Source organism: Sphaeramia orbicularis, chromosome 9, assembly GCF_902148855.1.
Source record: "Sphaeramia orbicularis chromosome 9, fSphaOr1.1, whole genome shotgun sequence".
NCBI lineage: Eukaryota > Metazoa > Chordata > Actinopteri > Kurtiformes > Apogonidae > Sphaeramia > Sphaeramia orbicularis.
The window spans coordinates 11,137,343-11,165,175 of NC_043965.1; the positions used below are offsets into that span (position 1 = coordinate 11,137,343).

General features: G+C 36.7%; 2 protein-coding genes across 2 annotated transcripts in view; both read left to right on the plus strand.

The window, feature by feature from the left end:
* The first annotated feature begins 344 nt into the window (after positions 1 to 344).
* On the plus strand, positions 345 to 13,408 carry LOC115426170 (STAM-binding protein-like A). Its single transcript, XM_030144167.1, has 10 exons — positions 345 to 473; positions 2,982 to 3,199; positions 3,588 to 3,663; positions 3,755 to 3,850; positions 5,026 to 5,419; positions 5,616 to 5,740; positions 7,278 to 7,415; positions 10,431 to 10,543; positions 10,702 to 10,801; positions 12,476 to 13,408. The coding sequence occupies exons 2-10, from the start codon at positions 2,997 to 2,999 to the stop codon at positions 12,530 to 12,532; spliced, it is 1,302 nt and encodes a 433-aa protein (XP_030000027.1). The 5' UTR covers positions 345 to 473; positions 2,982 to 2,996; the 3' UTR covers positions 12,533 to 13,408.
* Positions 13,409 to 18,288: 4,880 nt separating this feature from the next.
* The window catches only part of ppil2 (peptidylprolyl isomerase (cyclophilin)-like 2), a 41,838-nt gene continuing 32,293 nt past the window's right edge, over positions 18,289 to 27,833 (plus strand). Inside the window, exons 1-10 of the mRNA XM_030144176.1 lie at positions 18,289 to 18,429; positions 18,649 to 18,698; positions 19,712 to 19,757; positions 19,922 to 19,984; positions 21,568 to 21,619; positions 23,608 to 23,659; positions 23,997 to 24,088; positions 24,660 to 24,749; positions 24,836 to 24,911; positions 25,045 to 25,205. Of these exons, the coding sequence (XP_030000036.1) occupies positions 18,398 to 18,429; positions 18,649 to 18,698; positions 19,712 to 19,757; positions 19,922 to 19,984; positions 21,568 to 21,619; positions 23,608 to 23,659; positions 23,997 to 24,088; positions 24,660 to 24,749; positions 24,836 to 24,911; positions 25,045 to 25,205 (714 nt within the window). The 5' untranslated portion in view covers positions 18,289 to 18,397. The remainder of the gene's footprint in view (positions 18,430 to 18,648; positions 18,699 to 19,711; positions 19,758 to 19,921; positions 19,985 to 21,567; positions 21,620 to 23,607; positions 23,660 to 23,996; positions 24,089 to 24,659; positions 24,750 to 24,835; positions 24,912 to 25,044; positions 25,206 to 27,833) is intronic.

The following is a 27,833-nucleotide window of genomic DNA, read 5'->3' on the forward strand; positions in this document are numbered from 1 at the left end:
CTATGAATTTATTCCCATGAGACGTAAAGTATAAATGTAAAAATATCTTATGGTTGTTAAAAAAAAATCAGCCCTCAACAACTGTGGTGACCCTAAGACTCAGATTCCCACATGATATTCTCCTCTACACTTGTTGATGTAATGTTTCCCATCATGCTCCAAAGTAAGACTTATCTTAACGTAAAAAAAAAAACGTCACGACAAAAAATAAAAAGTTATTTAACAAAAGCCATGACAGCAAGTGGTGTTCTGATGGTATTCGATATCCATTGATCAGTGATTAGTGGGCGGGGCGTCGCTGTGCCGCTGCGCAGCTCATTCGTCAACCGGAAGTTGTTGTGATTGCGGAAGTGTACAGATGATGTAGGCGCAGCAGCAGCTCATTGAACTCATCTATTTGACTGTGGAATTTGATCGGGCTTTATTCCAGCTTTATGTAGGTCAGTGGAGCTTCAAGTTTTCAACTCTACCAGGTAAGGTTGAAGCTCAGACAGCCGTCTTTCTAAGCGTTTCCAACTCCTGTCAGTAACACAAACTGCTTTTGCTACATTAGCTAAAGTTAGCGCAGCTAACGCGACGCCCTGGACAAAACACTGATGAGAGCAGTGACAGGGCTGCGTTTAGAACCCATAGACAAACACTTCCATGCTTATGAGAACCACAGCCTGGTGGCGGAACACAAGGTTCTAAATTAAGTGAAATGTTCATCTCCTCGCCAAAAGGCCCAGGGTTTATCATCAGACTGTTTTTTTTTTTTTACATGTCACTTGTTGGTTCCTGAGGCACCAACATTCTAATCATTTATATTATGACATTAAATACATCAATAAACAGTTTATTCTGTACTAACTTTTATTCCTAACATTTCTAATATTTAGTCACTCTGTTGAAATGACGGCCATTCGGCATCAGTGACATGTAGGAAACAATGAGATATTTTATTATAGTTAAATTACCCCGATGCGGAAAATGTTTTGCATTCAATTTTTACTAGTAGTCGAAGATCACGTGTATTACCACCAAAATAAACAACTTTTCCTTGAAACGTTGAAGTATTTACTGACAGCAATAGTTTGTATGTACTATGTTTCTGTGATGTGCAGTCCAAATGAAATGTGAAACTATATTTGCAGAGGTTTTATATTGACTAAACAAGCAGTTTGAACATGTTACTTGTAAGTTAGAGCTACTACTATTAGTAGTAGTAGTATTACTTTTGGCACCTACATTTAGACATCTCCTTCATCTTCTACCTTCAAGTCCCTCTTAATCACATCCATAAATCTTGTCTTTGTTCTTCCTCTTTGCCTCCTGCCTCTTAGAGAACATCATCATCCTTCTACATATATATTCACTGCTCGTCCTCTGTCCATGTCCAAACCATCTCAGTTAGGATTCCCCCCCCCCCAACAATCTCAACCTGATCTGACCGTACCGTCTGAACCTCTAATCCTGTCAATCCTTGTTACTCTCAAAGAAAATCTCCACATTTTCATTTCTGCCTCCTGTATTGTCATCAGTGCGGTTGTTTCTAAACTGTCTTCTACACCTTTCCTTTAACTCTTACAGATTGTCCACATCGCTCTTGTCTTTTCTTCACCCATTCCATCCTGCCTGAACTCTCCTCTTCACCTCCAACCTGAACAGTTGACCAAAAATATTAGTTCTAATTATTTAGAGCTGTATCATCGACAAAATAGTTTTTCAGAAAAACTGAACCAGTCACTAATGAAAATTCATGTTAGATGTTGGTTGTTGTAGAATCTAAAAGATAAGCTAATGTTTAAAAGTAGAATTTAGATATGACTTGAGATAAGGTCTAAATTTACAAAAAAGCTAATGTCTAGTGGACAGTAGCAATTCAACAAACTAATATTTTAATTGTCAAGCAGATTGTTGATTATTTTTTCAATTATTTGAGTAGTTGTTTGGTCTGTAAAGTGTCAGAAAATTGTGAAAAATGTAAGTTCCTGAGAACTAAAGATGATGTCCTATAATTTCTTGTTTGCTCCACAACTCAAACATATTATTTTGACTGTCATAAATGAGTCAATAAACCAACAACTATTTAAAATGCAGAGGAATCATAGAAGTTAGAAGTTGAACATGTTGGAAGTATGTGAATATAATCACTTACCTCTGCCTCCCTGGATTGTTTTTTTTTTTTTTTTTTTTTTTAATCATGCCACACCCCCTTAGATAAACTGCTCCCATTAGGCCTCTCTTTACATGCTGGGTGGGATCTGACACTGTCAGGAGGCCAAGAAACCAACATGGCTGAATCAATACAAGTCTGACCATTACTCAGCATGCTGATGAAACCTCCAAGTATTTGTCTTCATTTGATCAATCAAACACACAAAAAGCAGAGTCCTACAAACCAAACCTTCAGAGTCACCACTTTTCTTTAAATATCGTGATCCATGGATTCAGGATTATCTCCTGAGGTCTAGAGGTTGAAAAGAAGGACACTATGTTGGAGTGGCTGGAGTAGGGATCAAAAGTCAGGCTGTTATTTTAATTCTAGAATTTCATCTGCAATTAAATTCACAAAACCAGGCAGATATACTGTAGATGGTGAAGAAAAAACTTTAACTCAGGACCAAAAACGAGTCTCTAAAGTTTAATGAAATAATTATGAGACATTAACTCTGATATTTGTCAGTATAAATTGGTATGACATTTTTTATCCTGATGTTTTGGGCTGTTTTGGGCATGTCCAAGTGTCCCTGTGCCTAAGACCATTCCTTCCATCGCACGTTTTTCATGCAGTTTTCTCAGTTACTATAAATCATGGCCAAAGATGTGTTTTATGAGGTCTGATGTTTAACTTCTGGTAATCAGTTCATCCTTGTATCTAACCAAGGATGTGAACCTGGTCCATATGTTGACCCAGTCCACATGTTGACCCGGTCTGCATGTTGACCCGGTCCATATGTTGACCCAGTCCACATGTTGTATTAAACCTGTGTGGTCCACAGTGTCCAGCTGTGGTGATGGCGGACCACACCGATGTCCGTCTGCCTCCAGAGGAGAGGGTCCGCGCTCTCACCAAGAAGGGAAGCTCCGTTGAAGTGAACGACGACGTCCCGCCTCGCCGATACTTCCGCTCTGGGATGGAGATGATCCGCATGGCCAATGTCTACACAGAGGAGGGCAACATCGAGCACGCCTTTGTCCTCTACAATAAGTACATAACGTAAGTATTAACACTGACTCATCTGACACAGCAGATTGGTCTGGTGGGAACTGGGCTCAAATTTAACCACATTTACTGTATTAATGTGGGTATTTTACATTTTCTTCCACTCTAATTTGTTTCTTCATGTGAAACCATTTAAACCCCCCCCCAAAAAAAAAAACACATTAAAAAGTTCTTTTGTCAGGATTTGGATTTATTCATCATTGAATTCTTTGATACAGAATAAATATCAACATACTGTTAACATATCTTTATTTTAATGTTATGAAGTCTGCAGTGAACTGTATGTACAGAAGAGTGTAATTTAATATCAATGACACATTTAAAGCTGTGGAGATGTAAAAATACTCACTAGTAATAAGATGTGTTTTTTTCTGTTACCTAGACTGTTTATTGAGAAACTACCCAAACATCGAGACTACAAGACAGCGAACATTCCTGAGAAGAAGGACACACTCAAGGTACTCAAACTGTGATTTACTGACTCTTGTACAACTGACTGTGCATGAAATGTTTGAGATTCAACCTGGCTTCATTTTCCATCTCCCGCAGAAACTGAAGGACATTGCATTTCCTCAAGCAGAGATCCTGAAAAAAGCTCTACTGAAGAGGTTTGAAGCCGAATATGCACAGTACATGGTCAAAAAGGTAAACTTCCTGTTTTTAATTAATACTAATACTTAACATAGAAGGATTCAAAAAAATACAATTCGACCTGTAAAAACTAAACTAAAAAAGCAAATAAAAACAAAACAGTACAAGATCACTGATTTGTTTCTATCCTTAGTCATGTGGATTGTAATGTACAGTATCCATGTACGTGTACAATACAAATCTGACTATCCAATGTTGTAACACTGTGTTCAATGAAACCAGACATGGGGTTGAAACATTAATGACACACAGCGAAGTACGGTTGTAATGAAAGGAGTGATTTGTTCATTAACAGAATGAATGGAGGCAAAACAATCAGCGTGACCTTGAACGGCAGTGAGTCAGAGGACACGTGTTTGTCAGCTCACTGCCGTGCTCATACTCATGCTTATGCAATAAAACTAGTTTTGCAGAAGACACAGCACCTTAAAACCCAAACCAGTTTGATATTTGTGTTACATTCCATACATTTGATCCAATACGTTTCACGTTGCTATTTTGTAAAGAATTTTGCATGTCACCTATGTGGGCTGTACTAACCCTGTACCTGACATGGATTGGTTTGGCATTGATGGTGTGTTATTGTATCTGCAGGCTACCTTTTCCATTTGAGCGGACCTCTGTTTGCTCAGTTTTCTTTCTTGTTGATGTTTTTTGTCTTCTGTTTAATGTTAATGATAGTCAGGATACATTTGCCTTCAGGGTTTTGGGGAGAAAGGCTTTAGTTGTGTCACTATAAATGAGCATGCTTTAACCCAAACCATGATATCTTTATACTATGTAATCAAGTGGTTTTGTTGACTAAAAGTATACCTACTGCCTAATGGCGCTTTGAAACTTACCTCCTCTGGTCCAGACCTTAGGACTTTTCAATTCAATGTGAACTAATATTTGCAGGTGTTAAAGCTTTCCACTGGTCTCTGGTCCATTCAGCAGACATATCAGTCTGCAGTCTAATGTAATGTTTACACATACACAGTCACACAGATGGTCTAAATAGAAAAATAAGTGTTTTTTTTTTTTTCAGCTAAATTCTCTACTAGTATAAATGGTGCTTCCTCCTAAGTCATTCAGCTGATATCGTATGTTCATGTGAACTATTCCAAAGTCAATAACTGTGTGACTCCCTAATACTGAACCTCATATTTCCATGCTGTCTTGTTGTTCAGAAGGCAGAGGAGGTGGTGCTGGCCCAGGAACAGTCCCGTCAACGGGCCCTCGACGCCGAGCGCGAACGTGTCGCTGAGATGCAGCGACGCCAACGGGAGCAGGAGCAGTTTAGTGCCTTTGAGGAGATGATCCGTCGTCAGGAGTTGGAGAAGGAACGCCAGCGTGTGCTCTTAGAGTTCGCCACTCCCACCGTACCTTCCCCCGACACCCCACTCATCCCTGGCATCCACGGCCCCCCACCGGTGTCCCCCACCTTGCCCCACAGCCCCGGAGACCTGTCCGCCTACAACCAGTACAGTCGCTCCAATGCTACCGCCAGCACCCCAGCAAGTGCCCCGCCCACCTTCGACCGCTCGCTCAAACCAGGCTCCTTGGTCAGCCCAGGGAACAACAGTGAGTTAATATGTGAGAGACCCATGGGGGAGGGGGTTAAATACTGCCCTACTCCTGCTTTAAGGTCTTTACTCCCCTCAGCTTACTTCTCTCCCCTGACCTACTTAGTTCCTGTTTACACCATGCCTCATTCATCAGCAGAACTGACCTTTTCCTCAGAGCTGTGGTTCATTCACTGGTTTCATGGTTGGTGCAGATACGATGGTGGATGCCCTTCGGCAGTTGGCGGTTCCTGCTGAGCTGTGCCGGAGTTTTCTGAGACTGGCCGAGGCCAACACCAGCCGAGCTGTAGAAACCTGTGGCATCCTGTGTGGAAAACTGGTAAGACTGTCAAACACAATGAGCCAAAGTAGAAGCACCAGAATCACTGTCGCATCTGAATGCAATACTTTTTTCATATGTTTAAAGGTTTTATGATTAGTGAGGTATAATAGCTTCTTTGAATTTTCTCACCCGACATGGCTGGTACAACTTGTTTTTTTTTTTCATCAGCCTGTGAAAGTGGAAGGAATGTGGAGTTTGCAGATTGTGAATGAAAGTGCGCCATCAGATGACCTCCCTCTGCTGGGTTGAACATAATGTGACGTTTCCGTCACTGTCCCAGATCTGTTCAGGCTTTTGTTTAAAATATGTGACGCTCATTTACTGGCCGGGTCAGTGTGTGTACTGTACGCCAGTAATAAATGTGGTCAGAGTTTGTCACACCGCAGAAAAAATACTGCCAACCACCCAACTAAGTGTAAAAAATTAAGTGAAATCTAAAAAAAAAAAAGTTTCACAGTCATGAAATATAACTAGACAGGACTAGTTTTTCAGACAGTAAGCCATGAGGCCTATTGCCTCTCAACTGTTAACGTCAGTATAAGTGTATGCTATATTTAAAATATTTTCACTACTTAGTCCTTCCATCGGACAGTTGTTTGTGAGGCCATTAAAGGTTGTGTCTCTCCTCAAAACCACCAGAATTTATACCTCACATAATGCTTTTAAGGCCTTCATCACGATTAAAACTGCAAACAGATCAAGGGTTTTTCCAAGGTTTGTAGAGGGTTTAAGTGTTGTAGAGGTTTTTTGTTATGTGACTATAAATTGTTTTAATTTTGTATAATATAAAGCCTATATTATTACAAAATAACTGAAAGAATCGCAAAGTATTCTTTATTAATTAAATCAACTCACAGATAGCAGACAGGCTGTCTCTTCAGGTTGATATTTATCGCTTTGGAGAGGCAGAGAACAAAATTAATTTAGTGCTGTACAAATGTGTAGGCATTGCACTTAAGTCATACTGGTGGGAAAACCCCATGATAAAAATATCATCCTCTGTTATTGGTGAAATGTCAACTTATTTACCGATAGCCCATGTTGGTTAAATATCAGTCAAATATCAGCTGTTACTGATGTTGTTCAAATGTACATATGTGGCGATAAAAGATGACGCTTTGTCATGATGCTACGCACAAGTGAAGAATATTACAGTTATGTTCTGTAGTTTTGCAGATCAATAATCAAAGTTATCCAGTCCCATATTTTATTGCAGTGTCATGATAATTACAGCCCCAGTTTATTGTCAGGATTCCTTTCCTGAACACAGACTGCTGATGGTCCAACTCCACACTTCAGTTCTACATGTTCCACATATTTTCCTTCTTAGACACATATGATGTGTTTAGAAACCAGTATCTGTTTTAACTTCACACTCTTTCAAGGTGCATTCACTCTTTTAGGAGCATGACCATGTGTTTTATTTTTGTTGTCATCCCTTTGTTCCTTTACTTTAGTCCTTTGGCTGACCCTGAGTACACTGTGAATAATTTAAAGGAATCCAATAGTGCGACTCTTTTCTGTTTTCTTCCAGACCAGAAATGCATTTACCGTAACCCACGTCATCGTACCAAAGCAGTGTGGCGGACCCGACTATTGTGACACAGAAAACGAGGAGGAGCTTTTTCTCATCCAAGACCAGTATGATCTCATAACTCTGGGCTGGATACATGTGAGTAATGATGCAAAGGCCCATCACAGTTCAGCCAAATAAAGAATTCTCTCCGGAGTGTTAGAAGGAATCTGTCAGCAGCCCCAGAAGTTAATCAAGCTGTCGTTTAAAAGCAAAAATCCTCTCCAGAAACTATCAGGATGACAGGTTTTTGTGATGTTTCTTACTATCTTCTCAATCTTTTTAATCTCAGTCTTTTATTTTTACTTTGAAAGATAAATGAGTTCCATTAAAAGCAGATTTTTCTCTCTCGACCATTACTGGAAATGATCCACTAGTCCTGACTACATAGATTATGAGTCTGGACAGAATGTGAACAGACAAATGACTTTTTAGAAATCTCCTTCATACTCGTTAACAGTATGGACTCAGTCATCACCACTGATACGATTATGTTTAGTCCAGGCCTGTTTATCTATATCATGATGTAAAAATGGACTGTAAATCTGCACGTTTAAACTGATATTTAAAGGTGATTTTCCTGGGGAGGATCCTCCAACCCTTTCATGGGTTTGAGTCTTTGTCACCTTTTTCATCCCAGAAGAATTTGCGTCCTTGAATTTTGTCTATAATGAAAATTGCTAAATGAGCAGAGCAAAAACTGAACATAGAGCTGCTGTTCAGAGCATGATAACTGAATGTTAGTTGTGTGGTTTAAGGTAACACCACACCCTCACCCTAAGCTGTGTGTGCAGAGTTCTTAATACATTTCAAAGCAAAGTCTGTGACATTTTCCTAAAACAACACTGTATAGATTGTTCCAGTAATAATCCTTTCAGTCATCATTCAGTGTGTGGTATTTACCTGCAGAGACCTCGCCATCGGCATGGATTCTTTACTCTCCTCTTGTTTTTCTGTGAATGTTTGTTGGATGTTGATCTTCGGGTGTGAGTTAGTTTGTTCATCCAATCACAGTCCAATGGAAAAACAACAGCTCTTATCTCACTTCTCTTCTGTCTGAGACCAAACTATGGATGAATCACACAGACTCCTCTCTATCACATGCTTCTGTTGAATTTCTATCCAGAGCTCTACTTTTCAAATGGTGTGGAGGAGTTTATGTTTGAGTAAAATAGCTGTGAAAATGATCAGAACATAGTGTTTAATTATTCAGCTTCACAACTTTTTTTGCTCACCATCTGTTCTTACTCTTCCATTCACTCTGTTGGCTCATCGTTGGCCATCTCTGTTGTTTGTAGAGAAAGGAGAGGTTAACTTTGAACAGTTCTGCTACCCAGTGGTGGAATGTAATGAAGTAAAAGTATCTGTACCTGTATCTGTACTTTACCTAAGTAATTTATGGAGGGGTACTTTTTACTTTTACTTCACTACACTTTAGCGCAGGTATCTGTACATTTTACTCCACTACTTTTCGAATTGTGTTTGTGTTACACTCTATTTTTGTTTTCTTCTTCTTTTTCTAAATTGATTCTTTTACCATGCGCACAAAGCACTGTGCATCTATACGCATCACCGTAATCAAGCAGTAGAGGTACAGCTGGATTGACCTTCTCTCCCAAAAGAGTGACTCAATTCAAAAAACTTTGAAAATCAACTCCTTTTGAAGTTGAATCATAAATACTGGTAATATTCAGATTTAGAAATGTCTGGCCTGTTGGGTTGATTACTGTGGCAGAAGAGCCTGTTTATTGTGGGTCCTCTTTACAGTTTGAGACCAGAGCTTATGCTTCTGTTTACAGTCCTCAGTACTATTTTTTTTAATTTTTTTTATTTAACCTTTATTTATCCAGGCAAGCAATTAAGAACAGATTCTTATTTACAAATGCAGCCTGATTAAAGAGCAATGGCCCCTTGAGGGGTAGGGGGTGGGGAGGCTAAAAGTAAAAACAAGGTTAAACAATTACATAAAAATAATACTAAATAAGTTGAGCAGTCAGTTCTATTGTTAGTTCTTTCTTTGTATATTTACCAAACATCCAATTCCATCACTTTTAATCAATATTTACTTTATTAAGTATAATGGTTGAATCTGGATCAAATACTTTTAGTTTTTAAGTACATTTTAAAATGAGTACTTTGTACTTTTACTTAAGTACATTTTTCCCTGGATATTTTCACTTTTACTTAAGTACATTTTTTCCCACTGTGTCTGTAGTTTTACTTAAGTAATAAAAAGTCAGTACTTCATCCACCACTGTCTGTTTCAAATACAACAAAGACATGTTCTGTACTTTTCCACAGATAGATAGATAGATAGATAGATAGATAGATAGATAGATAGATAGATAGATAGATAGATAGATAGATAGATTTGCCATTTGTACACAATCAGGTATATAGGAATTACTATGCAGAGGTCTCTCAGTGCAAGTATAAAGGTTAAAAGATACAATCAAATAAAACTCAAAGATATAAGCAGTATAAAAATATAAGTTTAAAGCCAGTTTCTGCCTTCATCCTGAGAACATGTAAACGTTTTTCTGTTATAAAAGTTAGTGTGACTGTCATTTAATCTATTTGAAGTGAATATGAACATTACTGGCAATAAGGGGATGAAAAAGCTGCTGTTTTATTCTCATGCTGTATTTGGCTTCAGTCAGTTCTGCTCATGAGTTTAAAGGTTGTGAACGCTTTTATTATCAGTCCTTGAAACGTCATTGAATTAAATCAGTCCTTTTAAAATGTGTGGGAACCCTCTTAATGTTATACACAGTAAACCGATGTTCTCTGTAGAACTGCAACTGATTAATCGACTAGGTGCTTGAAGTCAGTCTAAAAAGTCCTGATTCGATTAATTGACTCGAATTGATTGAAGGAAGATATTCTATTGCAGTTTTCCTGAATTGAAGCTTCTTTGTGCATCACAAATAAGCGTCCGTGTGAAACACAACAGTGGAACCAATGTTTAACAGTAGAGAAATGAAGGAAACAAAGCTTTGATTCAGGAGAATTGTGTTTGAATGATTTTTTTGGATCACTTTGAGTCTGTCGGTTGCAGCTTTAGTTCTCTGAAGTCTTCATAATGAGTCGTGTTTGTGCTGTGTGGTTTTTCAGACCCACCCCACGCAGACGGCCTTCCTGTCCAGCGTCGACCTCCACACTCACTGTTCATACCAGATGATGCTGCCGGAGGCCATCGCCATCGTCTGTTCACCCAAGTTCAATGAGTGAGTCTCTAAACCAACACCTGACAGGACGATCGCCAACAACAAAGACCCCTTAACTTCACTGAGTCAGGAGTACATAACTGTCCACTGAGCCCATCACTGACCTTGTTGGACCGTATTTCTTCTTCTGTGTGATTTTCTGATTGTGTTTGATTCAGAATCGGCTACTTCAGGTTGACAGATCGAGGGACAGATGAGATCTCCACATGTAAACAGAAAGGTTTTCACCCTCACAGCAAAGACCCTCCGCTGTTTACCGTAAGTACAACCTTCTCTGGAAACAATGTATGTAAATTATTCTCTCTGTGTTAGAATACTGTTTATATTAAAACTATTAAAGGTAAATATACCTAATATTTAAGCCAGTGCTTTTCAGCCTTGGGGTCGGGACCCCATGTGGGGTTGCCTGGAATTCAAAAGGAGTCACCTGAAATTTCTAGTAATTGATAAAAAATGAAAAAAAAATGAAAAAAAAACTTACTAATAAAAAATATATGGTGAGATATATGGTGAGTTGAGAGAGAAAATCCCAATCCATAAAAGACATGACAAACTGTGAAGCTGAAACTGAAGCACTGTGGTTCTGTTTATCTTTCAAATATTCATTGTGGTCGGTTTCAGATGCTGCAGCTCTTTCCTAATTCATAGTTTGAGTTCTTGTTTGTTCAGTATTAATTGTCAGCCTTGTAAATCCAAGCTGGACTGACTGTACATATCCTGACCAAGGAAAATAAAATTCTCCCTTTGTGCAGTAATCTACACCTGGCTTTACTGCCTCTGTCCTTAATAATATACATTATATAGACTAAATGTCTTGTAAAATTAACGTTTATTTGCAACATAGTATTGCAAAGTATTACATGATCAAAAACAAATTAATTTTAGCAAAAAAAAAAAAAAAAGTGTCTGTTTTGAATGTCTAAGGTTGCCAGAAATGTGTGATGTTAAAATGGGGTCACGAGCCACAAAAGGTTGGAAACCACTGATTTAAGCAGTGCAGTGGTTTTGCCTCTGGTTCTGAGCACCTGTCCTGACTCTGTGGAACTTGGTTTAGATGGAACAGATTTCTGAATTCATAAAACACATAATATATTTACATGAACAGTTAGTGCTTTTTGTCCACATTCACACAGATCAGTCTGTTTTATGATTTGTTTTTGAAAAGATTTGAAATTCTGTTTCTTTACAGAAGCAACATAGTCAGTTTAATCTTGATCATTTGAAGAACTGAGGGATACAAATATGATTATTTTTCGCCACATTTACTTGGATGATCCCATTGAAAACCTCAGAGGTGGAAACTGTATGATGTATTTTACACTATAGTTATAATCTATTGTTTTCAGCAGTTTCATAAGTCGACCAAACCTCCGCTTATAACAAACAGGAACATCATATAAGAAACAGATAATAGACACTAAGAAATAATTTAGACAGTGTAGAAAATGTAAATTCAACATCAACATACCAACATTTACTTGAACTTTTACTTCACTGTTGACTTTTTGAATCCAACATATTTCATGTTTTGTCTTGTAAACTTAATGATATTGTAAATTTCCACCCTATCCTCATATTCAGGCTGAAACACATTCAAGAAAAAGTTTGAACCTGTGCAATTAAGGACAAATAATGATTTTTATTTTTTTTTTAAATTAAACACCAATATGATGTGAACAGGTGATTTGGTCCAAGAGTGAAGATGATGATCAGTTTGACAACACACGTATGAGAAAATTATTGGAATGATTTAAAACAAGAAAGACAGGAAGGGTTTTGGAAATGTCAGCCTTTACAGAAAAAATAGCCAACAGTGTTTGAAGGAATGAGAGGGAGGTTTTGTTGAGCATGTGACAGTCATCTGTAGTGTGACTTATTTGTCCATGTGAACAGACTCTTAATTCACATCTGTGTATTTTTGTGTGTTTTCAGCACGCCGGACATGTGACTATCACAGACGACAATGTGTCCATGATGGATTTGCGGTGATTTTTTTTTTTTAATGTTTTTCATTACAACACATAAGACTGGTTTATGAAGCTGGAGACGTTTTACGGAAGAAACACTTGTTTTATTTCCAGGATGGTACTGAGCGAATGCTGCCCATCAGTTTACCATTTATATACAGACTTCAGTTGTTCTGGATGGGAACAATGTTGTGAACTTGATTTGCTCTGTAAGAAAAAAACAAATATTATTGCACTTTTCCAAGCAAACAACTACTATTCAGTAATGGACTGGCTCTTCATCCTTGTTTTTTGTCTGTATGTGCTCTCCTTTATCACCTTTGCTTCTGTCTTGAATTAAAACTGTGTGTTCGACCAATCGCTGGCAGGAAACCCAACTGTCGTCACATTTTTCATCAGAAGTCTGGTTTTGTCTGACAAAGTGCCAAGGAAACCAATATTCACCTGTTGTTGAGCTGTTCATCATGCAACATGAAGTCAAGTGTGACCCTCCATGTAATCAGTAACACTTCAGTTCTTTTGACTTTCCTTCATCTATGGTTGAATAAACATAAGTGATAGAGAAGTGAAACTCAGGTTATGTAGCCGCAGTCGCTGTGGCTGCTCTGGATTCTATTTTTATAAACTAAAACCCATCACTCCACACACTAGGTTTTATCATTCTGTTTTTCTGTTCTTGGTTTTAGTTTGTGCTGTGGGGATGCGATTGGTGTTTAACATCATCTGAATGTACCTCCTGCTGTGTTACTACACTCAACTAATAACAGATCAGTTCATGCCACCAACCTCTTTTATTTACTCCCTTTTCTCATTAAACAGAATAAACAATTAGCCGTAATTGTAAAGTAAACCTCTAATGAATTAAATGCCAAGACAGAATAAAGACTCGTAAATTAAATTGTTGTGTTTGTCTTGCTTGTTCACAGAAGAAAATAACATGTATTGAAAAAGTAGTTTTATTTTCTATTGAAGCAAATGTGTGCCATCAGTGATTGAAAGGTTGTATTTTGCAATCATTTAGATTGAAAGGTTGTATTTTGCAATAATTTTTTTTGGAATGGTTGTATTTCATAATTTGATTTTTTTTTTTTAGTTGAATTTTATTTTTGAATTGTTGAATTTTTACACATAGATTTTCATATTCTGAATTCAGTTATTCAAAAAAAAATTTTTTTAATTTAATATTCTCCAATATAATGTGTTTCAAATTCAATCTAAAAAAAAATTCAACCTAAAAAAAATTCGATATAACATCGTGACCAGGCAATACCAATAGAGTACCGAGCCACTCGAGCTAACTTTCACCCAATCATGCGTCAAGCTGGATATCATGTGATGCTCAGATGGCAGCGCCATAGACATATACACTTTTTTTTTTATTTAGAACAACACAGTTTACTTTTTTTTTTTTTTTCCATATCAAGCCACAGACATTTTTTCGCACTGCTGCTGCCCATTAGTGTGACATGCCTACAGGGCATGCATCGTAGCACAGTGCAGCTAAGCTAGCACAGTGCCACTCACTGCTACTGCGCATTCAGTCTACAGAGGAAAGAGGTGTTCGTTTGCACTGTTAAAGTGTTCGTAAATCGCTCAATTGTTAACATATATTTACACGGGTTGTTTGTTACAAACGTCAGACATGGAGGACAGATAGAGACATAAATAGAACAAAAGGAACTCAGAAAACGTCAAGGTGTGTTCAGGTCTTTATTTTAAAGAATTGCTTTAAGGGTATATATTGCATTTGATTATTATCATCATAAAAATATTATTATTATCACTATCATAAATAATGCTATTATAATTTGACTATTATAACAGCCAAAATCCTACTTTAATAGTGCAAACGAACACCTCTTTCCTCTGTAGACTGAATGCGCAGTAGCAGTGAGTGGCACTGTGCTAGCTTAGCTGCACTGTGCTACGAGGCGCGCCCTGCAGGCACGTCACTCTAATGGGAAGCAGCAGTGCGTATATATGTCTGTGGCTTGATATGGAAAAAAAAAATAATTGTAAACTGTGTTGTTCTAAATTTTAAAAAAAGTGCATATGTCTATGGCGCTGCCATCTGAGCATCACATGATATCCGGCTTGACGCATGATTGGGTGAAAGTTAGTTCAAGTGGCTCGGTACTCCATTGGTTTTGCCTGGTCAAGATGTTATATCGAATTTTTTTTAGGTTGAATTTTTTTTTAGATTGAATTTGAAACACATTATATTTGAGAATATTAAATTAAAAAATATTTTTTGAATAACTGAATTCAGAATATGAAAATCTATGTGTAAAAATTCAAAAATAAAATTCAACTATAAAAAAAATTCAAATTATGAAATACAACCATTCCAAAAAAATTATTGCAAAATACAACCTTTCAATCTAAATGACTGCAAAATACAACCTTTCAACCTAAATTATTGCAAAATACAACCTTTCAATCTCTGATGGCACACATTTGCTTCGATAATTTTCTGATTGTAAATAATTTTGAATTAAGTTAGTTTCGGACACTATCATTATTTTGCAATGCTAAGTCATTATGTGGTCATTAAACTCCAAATACTTATTCTGCCAAAACACTTCAATGAGGAAGACTTTTGGCAGATTAAGTATTTGGAGTTGAAACACACGAGGCTACATTTGTAGGTGAGAAACTGGCTTTTCTAAGTTGAAATTTTCAAATATTTGTAAAAAGAAAAATCAAAAAAATTTAAATTCAGCCATCAAACTGAGCACTGCCCCTCTCCTAGAAAAGCATTGGGTGAATAGTGTCCAAGAAATGGGATGGATATATCCTCCTGAGACCCAGCAGAATAAAAGTTTTGGCATTTTTACATTAAATAATTGTCTTGACTGGAAATGCCATGATGCAACAGTTTTTTTCAGACACATATTTTATTTGTATTATTTAATGAAATATTCGTTGCAGTGGACAGCATTTTTTTTTTTTTTTAGTAAAGCTTTGAAACTCTTGTCCCCTACAGAGGACAAAAATGCATTGCTGGGTCTCAGGAGGATATATGGGACATCCATGGAGATATAGGCACATGTTTACATCCATGGGGAAAACCGGCGCATTGGGGTTGGTTGGTAGAGAGACAGTCCGCTCCATGGACGTCAACATGTCGACGCAGTTTATAGAGTGTTTGGGGTGGTTGGGTGGACAAAAAAAGTAAACAAAAAAAAAAACAGTACTGCTCTAAGTTAATTTTTTTAATCACATCAACTAAATGTAACTAAAGACATGTACAAAATAATAATCAAATCTAATCATAATACAGAAGATTTAGCTCAGCCAATAGATCAGATCCTTCCAATAGATAATTAGGCCTACTGTTAATTAAAGAATACCTCAAGATATACTGAAAAGCAAAGTTTAAGTCTTATTGCACATTTTCACCTTTAATAAAGCCCAGATCATTAACCCTCTGGTATCCCATCCAGCAAGGCCTTTACTAAGCATCAAGTGTGTGTTTTTCACACACTTGTGGAATAATGTAAAAAAAAATTTCATACAGTTTGTTTTTAATTCTTTCACACTTTTTTCTATTTCATCAACTTGAGCTGTAAATAAAAATACCAAATACTCAATAATTGTCACATTTTTTAACCTTTTAAATGTTGTGTTTGTAATGTAAACAAACCTTTTTTTTTTTTTGGATGCAAAAAACACACAAAAAAATTTTTTTTTTTCAAAATACTACATAAAAAGTGGATTACATATTATTTGATTTTTTGCAGCCTCGCATATGTCAATGATTAACTCCAACATTGGTTAATTTGCATTGTTATTTTTGGCACTAGGTCAAATGTACAAAAATACTAGCATCTGTCACCAAATGTGCGAAAATTGCACACCTATAAATCAAACTGTTAAATATTATATATTGATTTATTTTTGTGCTCTAATTTGATTTTATTTTTGTAAATCAAGGTCAGCCCTAATCATACATATCAAATAATCATTCATTTTAGATTTTTTTTAACCCTTTAAATGATCTCTTTTGATCATGATGTCACTACATTTTTTGATGGAAAAAAAACACAAAATGTGTTTGTTTGTTTGTTTTTTTCAAAATACTACATAAAAATGAGATTACATATTGTTTGATTTTTGCAGCCTGGCATATGTCAATGATTAACAGCAACATTAACAACATTAATAAATTAATTTAGACCCTCACCTCTCAAATGAAGCCCAGATTTCAGTAAAAGCAGGATTTATTTATTTATTTTGATTTTATGTGTTGTTTTATTACTGGCTGTTTTTAATCACCTTTTACATGTTTCTTTTATAATGTTTTAAATGTGTTTCTTTTTGTTTCTTTTATTTCAATGTCCTGTGTGAAGCACCTTGAATTGCCTTGTTGCTGAAATGTGCTATACAAATAAACTTGCCTTGCCTTGCCTTGCCTTATGCCTTAATGGCTTTGGATCAAAAACAGTGGTTATAATGAAAGAATGGTGCGTTTTAGGCACACTTGGGAGACAGATGCTAGTCTGGTAATTTTCTTTTGTTTACAATGTGCAAATTCTCGTTGATGGCCAGAATTTTAAAGATCATGAAAAAATTAACAACTTTTGAATTCTAACCTTATTTAGATTGTGAAAAATAATATGAAGTTTTTTAACACGAAGTGCAAAGTGTGCGAAAAAAGCGCACCCGGATACCAGAGGGTTAAATATGATTCTTTGTGATTATGTCATTTATAGATAGATAGATAGATAGATAGATAGATAGATAGATAGATAGATAGATAGATAGATAGATAGATAGATAGATAGATAGATAGATAGATAGATAGATACTTTATTGAGCCTTTGCAGGAAATTGCTTTGTTACAACAGCAGCAGTACAAGAAGAAAAAACACTCTGACCCATCTCGTGAACATCCCACAAACAGCCATCAATGGAACAAATAAATAATAAACAGAATAAAAGATATCTATCTATCTATCTATCTATCTATCTATCTATCTATCTATCTATCTATCTATCTATCTATCTATCTATCTATCTATCTATCTATCTATCTATCTATCTATCTATATATATATATATATATATATGTACAATACAAGTAATGTATATAATACAATAACCTAAAACACCTAAGTATGCACAGCATACAATAATTTATCGCACAGCGATATTAAAAAGTCTAATAGCAGCAGGCAGGAAGGACCCCCTACTGCGTTCAGTCTTGGACCGAGGGGGGATCAGTCTGTGGCTGAAGGTGCTCTCTCTCAACACCTGAAGATGGTGCAGTGGGTGAGATGCGTTCTTCAAAATAGAGTCCAGTTTCCTGAGCATTCTCACCCCAGCCACTTGCTGAACTGTTTCCAGTCCAGTCCCAATGATGGAGCTCGCTTTCTTAATGAGTTTGTTCAGTCTGTTTCAGTCAGAAATGCGAGCTCCCTCTCCCCAACACACCACACCAAAAAAAAGGGCACCAGCCACCACAGTCTGGTAGAAGCTGCACAGAAGAGGCTTGGAGATCCTGAAAGACTTTAATCTCCGTAGGAAATAAAGTCTACTTTGCCCCTTCTTGTGCAGATTAGCTCATAGATTATGACCTCATGACTATATACGACAATAAATAAATGAATAAAATAAAATAAAATAAAATAAAATAAACGAAATCGTTAAATATTGCCGGGTTATACTCAGCTGTGTTCAAGGTCAGTATAGCACAGTGTTTTAACGCTGTCCTCCTGTAGGTGGCAGCAGAGTGCTGTGATAAAAACGGCGCTGCCGTTCAGAGCACCATCGACTCAGAACGTAAACAGGAAGTCCGACCAACAGAGCCAAGTAGCGGTGTGTTAGTTACTAAAATCTGTGTTTTCATCGTAGCTAATATCTCAGATCTACGTAAAAACTCAAAATGGGGAAGCGCCAGCACCAAAAAGATAAAATGTAAGCATCAGCGTTGTCGCGAACAGTTAATTTCGCAGATGAAACTCATTTGTTATTAGCTTAGCTTAGCTCATGTTAGCGTCTTAATAGTATGTCTACTGATGAGTTAGCTCTGAGCTAGCTAACTAAAGTCTGACAAAGCATTGCATTTTCTTTTACTTAATAGTGCTTCAGTTGGTTGTCTCATCTTCATTCGGGTTTGTTCCAACATCTTTCCAGGTACATCACCAGCACAGAGTACACCAACTTCTACGGAGGGAAACGAGCAGGTGAGTTTAAGGCTAAGCAGATGTTTCCTGTTGGTACTAGTCATTTATTCTGACTATTGTTGTGATGTCTTATTTTATAATCTGCTAAACAGAGCTCTGTGATGTGACCCAAACTGTATCTCCTGATACCGGTTATTTTATGTTCAGATAGAAATACATGTTTTGCGACATTGTACAGTTTATGTAAATTCAGTATACAATAAATAACTTGTGTGAAGTGACCACGTGGAAAAGGGTATATGGTATATATAGGGTATATATAGTATATGTTCCACTACACTTGGTAAATACACCGTTGTCCATAAAATTGGAATTGTGTTTTCAGACACATTCGTCTTTTCATTCCTATTTCTACACAGTAATCACCTTCGGCTTAGTGCAGTGACCACATGCTGACTCTCTGTCACACTTTATCAAGAATAAATCACACTGTCACCATCATTTTATGAGAAGATGTACAAATATTTTATTCAAACATCATGGCCAATGGTGTATAATACAGTGTATCTTTTAATTGTTCAACAAATCCTGTAAATAAAAGGTAAATAGAAAACAGATTTCAAGTGTAAGTGCTAAGGAAATATAGGTTTAAGATGTAAAGAAAGGTAAAATATCCAAACCAAATACATAATAGTCTCTGAATGTAACCATGGACAATAACTTTAGACGTTATAGTTTAAACATGGTTCATAATATCAGTCTGTGTAATAGAGCAGCATCTATGTTTTGTGAATCATTGAGTTTTTACTGTCTCATGATGTGTCTTGTACAACTTAATATAGTTAGAGGTAAATGTTTACAAGTTCTGATACTAATTATGACTGGGGTTGTTTTTCTGCTGGACTTGAGAGTTATTTTTGTTCAAATATTAACTTAAGACGAATAGTATAGTGTAATAATAGTGTTTTAATTGTTGATTCTTCAGCTACTTGTTTAGGTTTGTCTCCTGACACAACTGAAAATGAATGCTGTTTTATATTTTAATAACTTGCTTTGATCTTTCTACACTATAGAAATCCCTCAAGCAAATTTCAGACGGCTCCCGTTTGACCACTGCAGGTATGTGGAGGGTTTTTAGTTTTCTGTATCTTGAGTGTATTCTTTTTAGATTCTAGACACTAGATTAATAATTTGACCACAGTTAGACTGCAGTTAATTTACAATATGTTGCCCAGATGTGACTGTTTTTACAATGACAGATGTGTGTTTGTGATGTTTTTTAGTTTATCCCTTCAGCCATTTGAGTACCCTGTGTGCACTGAGGATGGAGTCGTCTTTGACCTGCTGTGAGTAAATGATGCAAATTTAAAACCAAATGACCAAGATTTGTGTTGCACTGTGACCGTACATGGAGTGACATCTGTTTTGTTTTAAAAACTGTGTTACTCTCATGCTAAACCAGGAAAAAGAGAAAGACAGAATCTGTCTTTCGCAGATGTCCCAGATACTGGACATCTGATGTCCAGTATCAGCCAAACACTGGTATATAAGAAATGAGTGGATCCATTACAGAGACTAATATTTATCTGCTGTGTGTGTATAGTAAAAGTCTCTTCATTAATTCATGTGATTGGATAATGAGACTTTAAAATGTTCAAACCAGCCATGTTTTATATATATATATATATATATACAGGGTGGGGAAGGAAAATTTACAATATTTTGAGGCAGGGATTGAAAGACAGTGTATGACCAATTAGTTTATTGAAAGTCATGAGAATTTATTTGCCACAAGAAAATTTCCATAATAGAAAACGTTTTTATTCTATGTGTCCTCCTCCTTTCTCAATAACTGCCTTCACATGCTTCCTGAAACTTGCGCAAGTGTTCCTCAAATATTCGGGTGACAACTTCTCCCATTCTCCTTTAATAGTATCTTCCAGACTTTCTCGTAATAGTTTTGCTCATAGTCATTCTCTTCTTTCCATTATAAACAGTCTTTATGGACACTCCAACTATTTTTGAAATCTCCTTTGGTGTGACGAGTGCATTCAGCAAATCACACACTCTTTGACGTTTGCTTTCCTGATTACTCATATGGGCAAAAGTTTCTGAAAAGGTATGGATAATAGTGTTAGGTATGATTATGACATCAATAGATGTTTGGTTTCAAAACAATTGACGTAGTGCCTGCTGAGAAAAAACAACTAAATGTTCATTGTAAATTTTGTTTCCCCACCCTGTAAAAAAGATATCCTTTTTTTTGGCATAGAAGAGGAGTAATTGCATCATAAACAAAATAAACATAAAATAATCAGGGTTCCGGCAGGGTCTTTAAAAGTCTTGAGTCTTGAATTCACAAATCTGCATTTAATATCTTAAAAAAGTCATTAAAAGGTATTAAATTTGATATGGCAGGTCTTCAGTTGTGTTGCCATAAACTTGTTCTCTGTATTGAGTGTAAATGTGTCTGGGCAATGTCAGTAGCTGCACTAAAGATCTGTTTTGAATCAAACAAACAAGGTCAGAACTGTCACAGTTTAGTCTGAACTGTGGATCAACAAATGACAACACACACAACAAAATAACATACTAACTTTATATACTTCAGAAGCTTCAGAATCAGAGTCCTCAGTCTTCATTTTAGAGCTGTCTCCAGTGAGTAAAAAAAACCCCAGCTATATCTATTTTTATCACTGTGGTCACTTTCTTTGACTCTAAAGTTGTTTCTTAGTGGTTTTTCCACACTGTTTTTTTTGTTTTGTTTTTTTTTTTACACTTTTTAATAAACTGACATCTTTTGCATCCTGTTGTAAACAGTCAGTGGTATTTGAGGACATTACTGAACATTTCAAAGTAGAAATACTAAACACAGCTGCTGTGTTTTCCATGTGTTTATCTTTTTTTAATCCTCTGTTTTGTCTCTTAGGAGCATTGTTCCATGGATTAAGAAGTTTGGTACCAACCCGATATCTGGAGAGGTAACTAGTCTACAGTTTATAGTTTCTGACCACACAACATGTATCATTCACAGACTATTACTCTTTATTTACTGCACACTTGTGGTTTATACATCATGGTAAATGATGGTATGAACCACAAAGTGAAACTAAACCTGTTTAAACACCAGCGAGTGTTGTACTGTTGATATATTTACACTGTACACTCCTTATTTCGTCACATTGAGTCAAAATTATCCCAAATGTAATTTTAGTTTTGTACTTTGTTTTGTGCTCATATATCAGCTATGATGGATGAGTCAGCAGAAAGACAGCGTTCCACATCAGAAATATTTAAGGAACACTTCTATAACAGACTGGTGTGGTAGTGGCCTGTGTTTGAAAGCTGATGTGTATAAATTTTGACAAAAGTGACAGAGGAAACTTAACATCCTTAAGGTCACATTTAAAGAAGCTGAAAACTAGGGGGTGGATCCTCATGTTTTACTGAATTCATAGAGGATTAAAAATGAGTCCCTGTTTTTGTTCTCATTCTCATCTGCCTCTGAATGTTCTGGATTCCACAACATATTAACTTGTAAACGAAGCCAACATGGTGACTCCTGTGGCTTCTATGTTTACTTTAGTACAACAGCTGTATATTCATATGTGTCTCAGTCTTTTATGCACGTTTTGCAATTCAGGAATATATTCATATATTCAATATATATGTAGCTGGGATAGGCTCCAAGCAACCCCTGTGACCCTAGTGAGGATAAAGCGGGTTCAGAAAATGAATGAATGAATGAATGAATATATTCACGCTGCGGCTGGTCACATTTAGAAAACTAGAAGCACTCGGAGAGCGCAGACCTCCGCCAAGGCTGATCAGTGGCCCCCCCCGTGGGCCCCCCCACCCCCGATCACCACCAAAATTTAATCATTTCTTCCTTATCCCATTTCCAACAAACCCTGAAAATTTCATCCAAATCTGTCCAGAACTTTTTGAGTTTTGTTGCACACTAACGATCAGTGGCCCCCCCTGTGGGCCTCCCCACCCCCGGTCACCACCAAAATTTAATCATGTCTTCCTTATCCCATTTCCAACAAACCCTGAAAATTTCATCCAAATCTGTCCATAACTTTTTGAGTTATGTTGCACACTAACGGACAGACAAACAAACAGACAGACAAACAAACAAACCCTGGCAAAAACATAACCTCCTTGGTGGAGGTAATAACATGAAGGGCCAAATAAAAGCAAATCCTGTGTGAGGAATCAATCTGAATTGTGCACTAAGGTTGACCAGGGTTCCCGCGGGGTCCTAAAATCTTGAATGTACAAATCTGCATTAAATACCTCAAAAAGTCTTTAAAAGGTATTAAATTTGATATGGAAGGTCTTAAGTTATGTTGCAATCAACTTGTTGGCTGTATTGTGTGTAAATGTATCTGGGAAATGTCCAAGCTGGAAAGAAAGTAATGTTAGTCGACTCACTTCCACCCATTCCAACCCAACAATTTATATTGAAATTAAGAAACAAAGTGTCACTAACTTTTCAGCCCTTGGTGAGAAATGACTCAGAATGGTGGGAATCAAAGCATTGGAGTAAATTAATAAATCTTCTTAAATTCTACACGTCACAAATTTTTGCCAGTAGGGCTGTGACATGGGCATTAAATTCTGTTCTAAGTAGTCTTAAAAGGTCTTAAAAAGTCTTAAATTTTACTTGTAGAAACCTGTAGGAACCCTGCTGACAGTTTGAGGGGAAATCACTGGGACCAAATCATTTACTTTATTTGTATTTTTAGTAGTACTACTGACGGCAGCGATAGTATTATTACTAGAATACCACATTACTGTCATTAGGGAGCCAAGGTCCTCAATCTTTGGAGTGAGAAGAAACCAAATAGGAAAGAAGGAGGTTCACAGATTTATCCTGTCATTCTCACCAGGAAAACCAGTCCCTGAAGGGATTTGTAAAAGTACTGTTATGATTCCACACTGAAGTGTTTGTTATTTCCCACAGAAACTAGAAGCAAAGTCACTCATCAAGCTCAACTTTGCCAAGAACAATGACGGTAAATATGCAAAAGTTTTAATTGGATAAATGGATTTTAGAAAAATCACAAAGAAAATGAGACAAATAAATGAATGAATGAACGAGTGTGCAGTTGTAAATGTTCAGGTCAAGGCTACATGTATCCTGGTGCCAAGTGAGAACAGCTTGTAAAGGACGTGTTCATTGAACGTTAGAGGGTCATGTTAAGGGAATAAGAGTAAATAAAGCAGGAGGAGGACTGAGATGTGGTTGAGTCAATCTTATTCTGCATTTCATGAGCTTTTCCTTTACTTCTGGATGATCAGGGTTAGACTGACAGCGACCACTGCCTCTGATTTTCTGTCATTTTGTTCCAGGAAAGTATCACTGCCCTGTTCTCTACAACGTCTTCACTAATAATTCTCACATTGTTGCCAACAAGGTCACAGGCAATGTGTTTTCTCATGAGGTTGGTGAACTTACACATCTGTCCCACAAACACTATAAAAACACACACACAGAGGTAGATGTTATGGACTTTTTAGTGTTGACAGTGCAGAGGCTCCGCCCACTTCCACTTTCAGGTGGATTCCTTACTTCACTTCATTGTGTACAGCAAATGCTTTTCCAACAAACTGACGAGTAGATACTGTAAAGAACATTTATCTTCAAATTTGACACACATGTAACTGCAGATACACAACATTTAACAGCACAATCTATTGTTAGCTTTCTTAGCACGTAGCAAATGCACCAACGCGATGGTTATATTTGAACTTTAATGTAGGTTTTTCTATCATGTTTGAGTAAACAAACTAAAGGACAGCTATGTTTTTGCTAACAGCTATGTCTTAAACTAACTCATGTTACTGATGATGTAAACCATTTCAGTTGCAGAGGTGGAATCTGTCAAGTTCATGTTGTAAATGTCAATTGGCATATGTAGTTTGGTTCTGTATTACCCCTGATTAATGAAGTTAGTCTGTGTCTGTTTTGTTGCTGTTTTAAGGGCTATTTTTGTTTTCTTAAATATTTGTCAGGCTGTGGAGCAACTCAACATCAAAACAAAGAGTTTTAAAGATCTGTTGACGGATGAGCCTTTTACCAGGAAGGACATCATTACACTGCAGGTGAGCTTTCAGGTTTTCTGGGCTTTTTCTTTTAAACATATTCATGTTGAATTTAATGTTGAAATAATTGTGTTTTGCTTTCCTAGGACCCCACTAACCTGGACAAATTCAACGTTTCCAACTTCTTTCATGTAAAAAATAATATGAAGGTGTTGGATCCAGGTGAGTTGGAAACTTAACTTAATTTAATCTTGTGTAGGAGATTGTATTTTTTTCTTTGAAACTTGAATTCATACGGTTCATGATGTTCACATTTGTTTTTTTTATTTGCTCCATTTTCTGTCGTGGACTATAGATGAGGAAAAGGCCAAGCAGGACCCGGCATACCACCTGAAAAGCACCAACCTGGAAACCAGAGAGACCTTGGCTGAGCTGTACAAAGACTATAAAGGAGATCAGCTCCTGGCCTCCACCATGAAGGAGCCAGAGGCCAAGAAGACTGACAAGTTCAACGCTGTAAGAAAACACTTCATACCAAAGTTTTTTTTTAACCGTCACCCTTAAAAAGAAGGGACAGGATTATGGTATGAAAGAAGTGGTGGGTACTGAAGGAAAATCTGAAACAGCCCTGTGATTCTCCTTCTATGACGGATTAGCTCTAGACGACATCTATTCCACATTTATTTATTTATTTATTTGATCCTGTATCACATGATCAGACTAAAGACATAGAACCTGTCAAACAGTGGTCAGTGTTTGGAATGGTCCTAATACACATTTTATTTGCTTTTTTTTTGCATCTTTCTGGTTTTGATCACAGATCTGGACATTTGAACACGATATAGTCATAACTTTTATGGCTGGATCCAATTTCCAGAATGTGAGAGTGCTTCCTTGGTCATTTTTTGTCATTTTTCCACTGATAGTATCGGCTTAGCTCACATTGACGTGACAGAACTTTTCAGAACTACAATATTGCATTGTTGAATTTGTCAGGTTATCTAATCAATAGCCCAATCATACTATCATGCTATCTTCAGCCTGACTGTAGCTGCAAAACGTGTTTTAATCCAATAAACATAAGCTCTGAAATTCTCAGTATGAAAGGTAAACTTCAGCATCGTGTTATGTAAATGGCTGAATATGCCGCGTCCTAACATGTAAATGCAAAGAAAAGAAACAAAGAAACATAATAAAACAAAACGAAGCAAATTAAGACAAAAACAAAATAACATTTAAATGAACAGAGTCTTATCTTTAAATACATACAAGTCTGAATTTTGCACGGTTGAAACAGAGTAGGAAGAAGTATAAACTTATTTAATCCTACCCCTCAGTGCTTTTACACCTATATTACTAACTTAATACAACAATCAAACAATAAATTTTTCCTAATTTTAGCATTGAACCACAACAAATACACAATGGAGTAATTGAATTATACACAACAATATGATCATAGTGGTACAGTCATACAAACAGACTCAACAATTCAACCATTTTCTTCAGTAATTACAGCAGATTTATCAGTACAACATCATCCATAAACAAACAGGTCTCATTGTCATTATTAAGTACTGTACCTCTCAAGAATCAATTCTTTATATCTTTTTAAAACTGAATTATGTTTGATATTTGTTTTATCTCCACACACAATTTGTTCCATAATTTTTCCCCACAGATGGTGATACAGAAACTTTTTAACGTAGTGCGTACTTTATGAATCTTTAAATGTAACTTTCCCCTTAAATCATAGCCTCCCTTTCTTTCACAAAACATTTCTTGAATATTGCCTGGCAGTAAGTTATTCTTTGCTTTTTACATTATTTGAATAGTTTTGAACTCCTCAAGGTCAATGAGTTTTAAAGTTTTAGACTGGAAAAATAGCGGATTTGTGTGTTCACGAAAACCAACATTGTGAACAATTCTTATTGCTCTTTTGCAGTAGAAAAAGTCTTTGTAATGAACTTGTATATGTATTTCCCCATACCTCCAAACAGTAACTTAAATAAGGTTGAAGGTTTGAAGACTTTGTTTGAAGGTTAAACACTGGTGGGGGGGAGTACACAAATTGGTCTATAAACAGAGGTAGTAAAAGATTCTTTTAATAAAGACGACCTCCGTTTTGTGTTAATGTGACGTCTGTACACAAGAGGGCACCAAACACAGTGATATGATGCTGTTTTATTAGAAACATGGCAGAAGTGCTGCATCCAGAAACAAAACAAGGTTGATGAATTTGCAGGAACAGACATGATTCTATGATAAAGCTTTGGCTCAGAGGACGTAAATGTAGACGTATTAAAGACCAGGCCGTGAGGAAAATGGAAAATGTGGAAAATGAATGCACAGGAAAGCTGAGATAGAACAAAGGTTTGCAATATTTATGGAAGAAAATGCAGATGATTCATGTTTCCATGTGAACACAGGCCTTTTATCGTATTATTACTGAGGTTCAACGTTTAACACATGACGGAGGTTGAAGCTCAGTCACATGAACGGCAGGAAACTGATTCAGTCTGAGGAGAATCACCCGCTCCCTTCTTATCAGTTCCCTTTTGATGTGACTCCACAGCTCTTTTTTTTTTTTTTTTTTTTTTTTGTACTGCGGAGCTTTCCTTAGTTGCTCTCGAGTTCACAGATGAGGTGATGGTCTGACGGCGTCTGAGAAAACAGGGAATATAGGTCAGACGAGCACACGAGGTAAAGTCTGCGCCTTCACAAGAACTGGAGCAGAAGAAGGAGCGTAGACTCTGAAATCAGGTTTCACCTCCACGCTTTCATCTCAGCCCTGACTTTATTCCCTCAGCCTCAGTGCATTTTCACTGACATTCATGTGTACAGTACATTAGTCATTATAGGCTCTGATTATTGACCAGTGTGAAGGCCCTTTTGAAACTGCATGGGTTGGTCTGCTCTTAATAGAATTGCATTTTTGAGTCGCTAAACATGGTCAAAAACCTATAAAACTCTGCACATGAATCCTGTAAAAATAAATCCTTTTATATTTATGGGGTGTTGCCTCATGGACCTGTCTGAATGGTTCAGTAGTACCTATAGAAATGTTAAAAAATGAAACCCTGCATGAGGTTTTGTCTAGGTGTATTATATTTGGTAGTTACAGATCAAGAAGGAAGCTCACTG

Excerpts from the sequence above, each read along its gene's own strand:
- LOC115426170 (XM_030144167.1), top strand. The coding sequence starts at position 2,997 with ATGGCGGACCACACCGATGTCCGTCTGCCTCCAGAGGAGAGGGTCCGC. Across the intron at positions 5,741-7,277 it reads GCATCCTGTGTGGAAAACTG|ACCAGAAATGCATTTACCGT; the intron begins GTAAGACTGTCA and ends GTTTTCTTCCAG. Across the intron at positions 10,544-10,701 it reads TGTTCACCCAAGTTCAATGA|AATCGGCTACTTCAGGTTGA; the intron begins GTGAGTCTCTAA and ends TGTTTGATTCAG.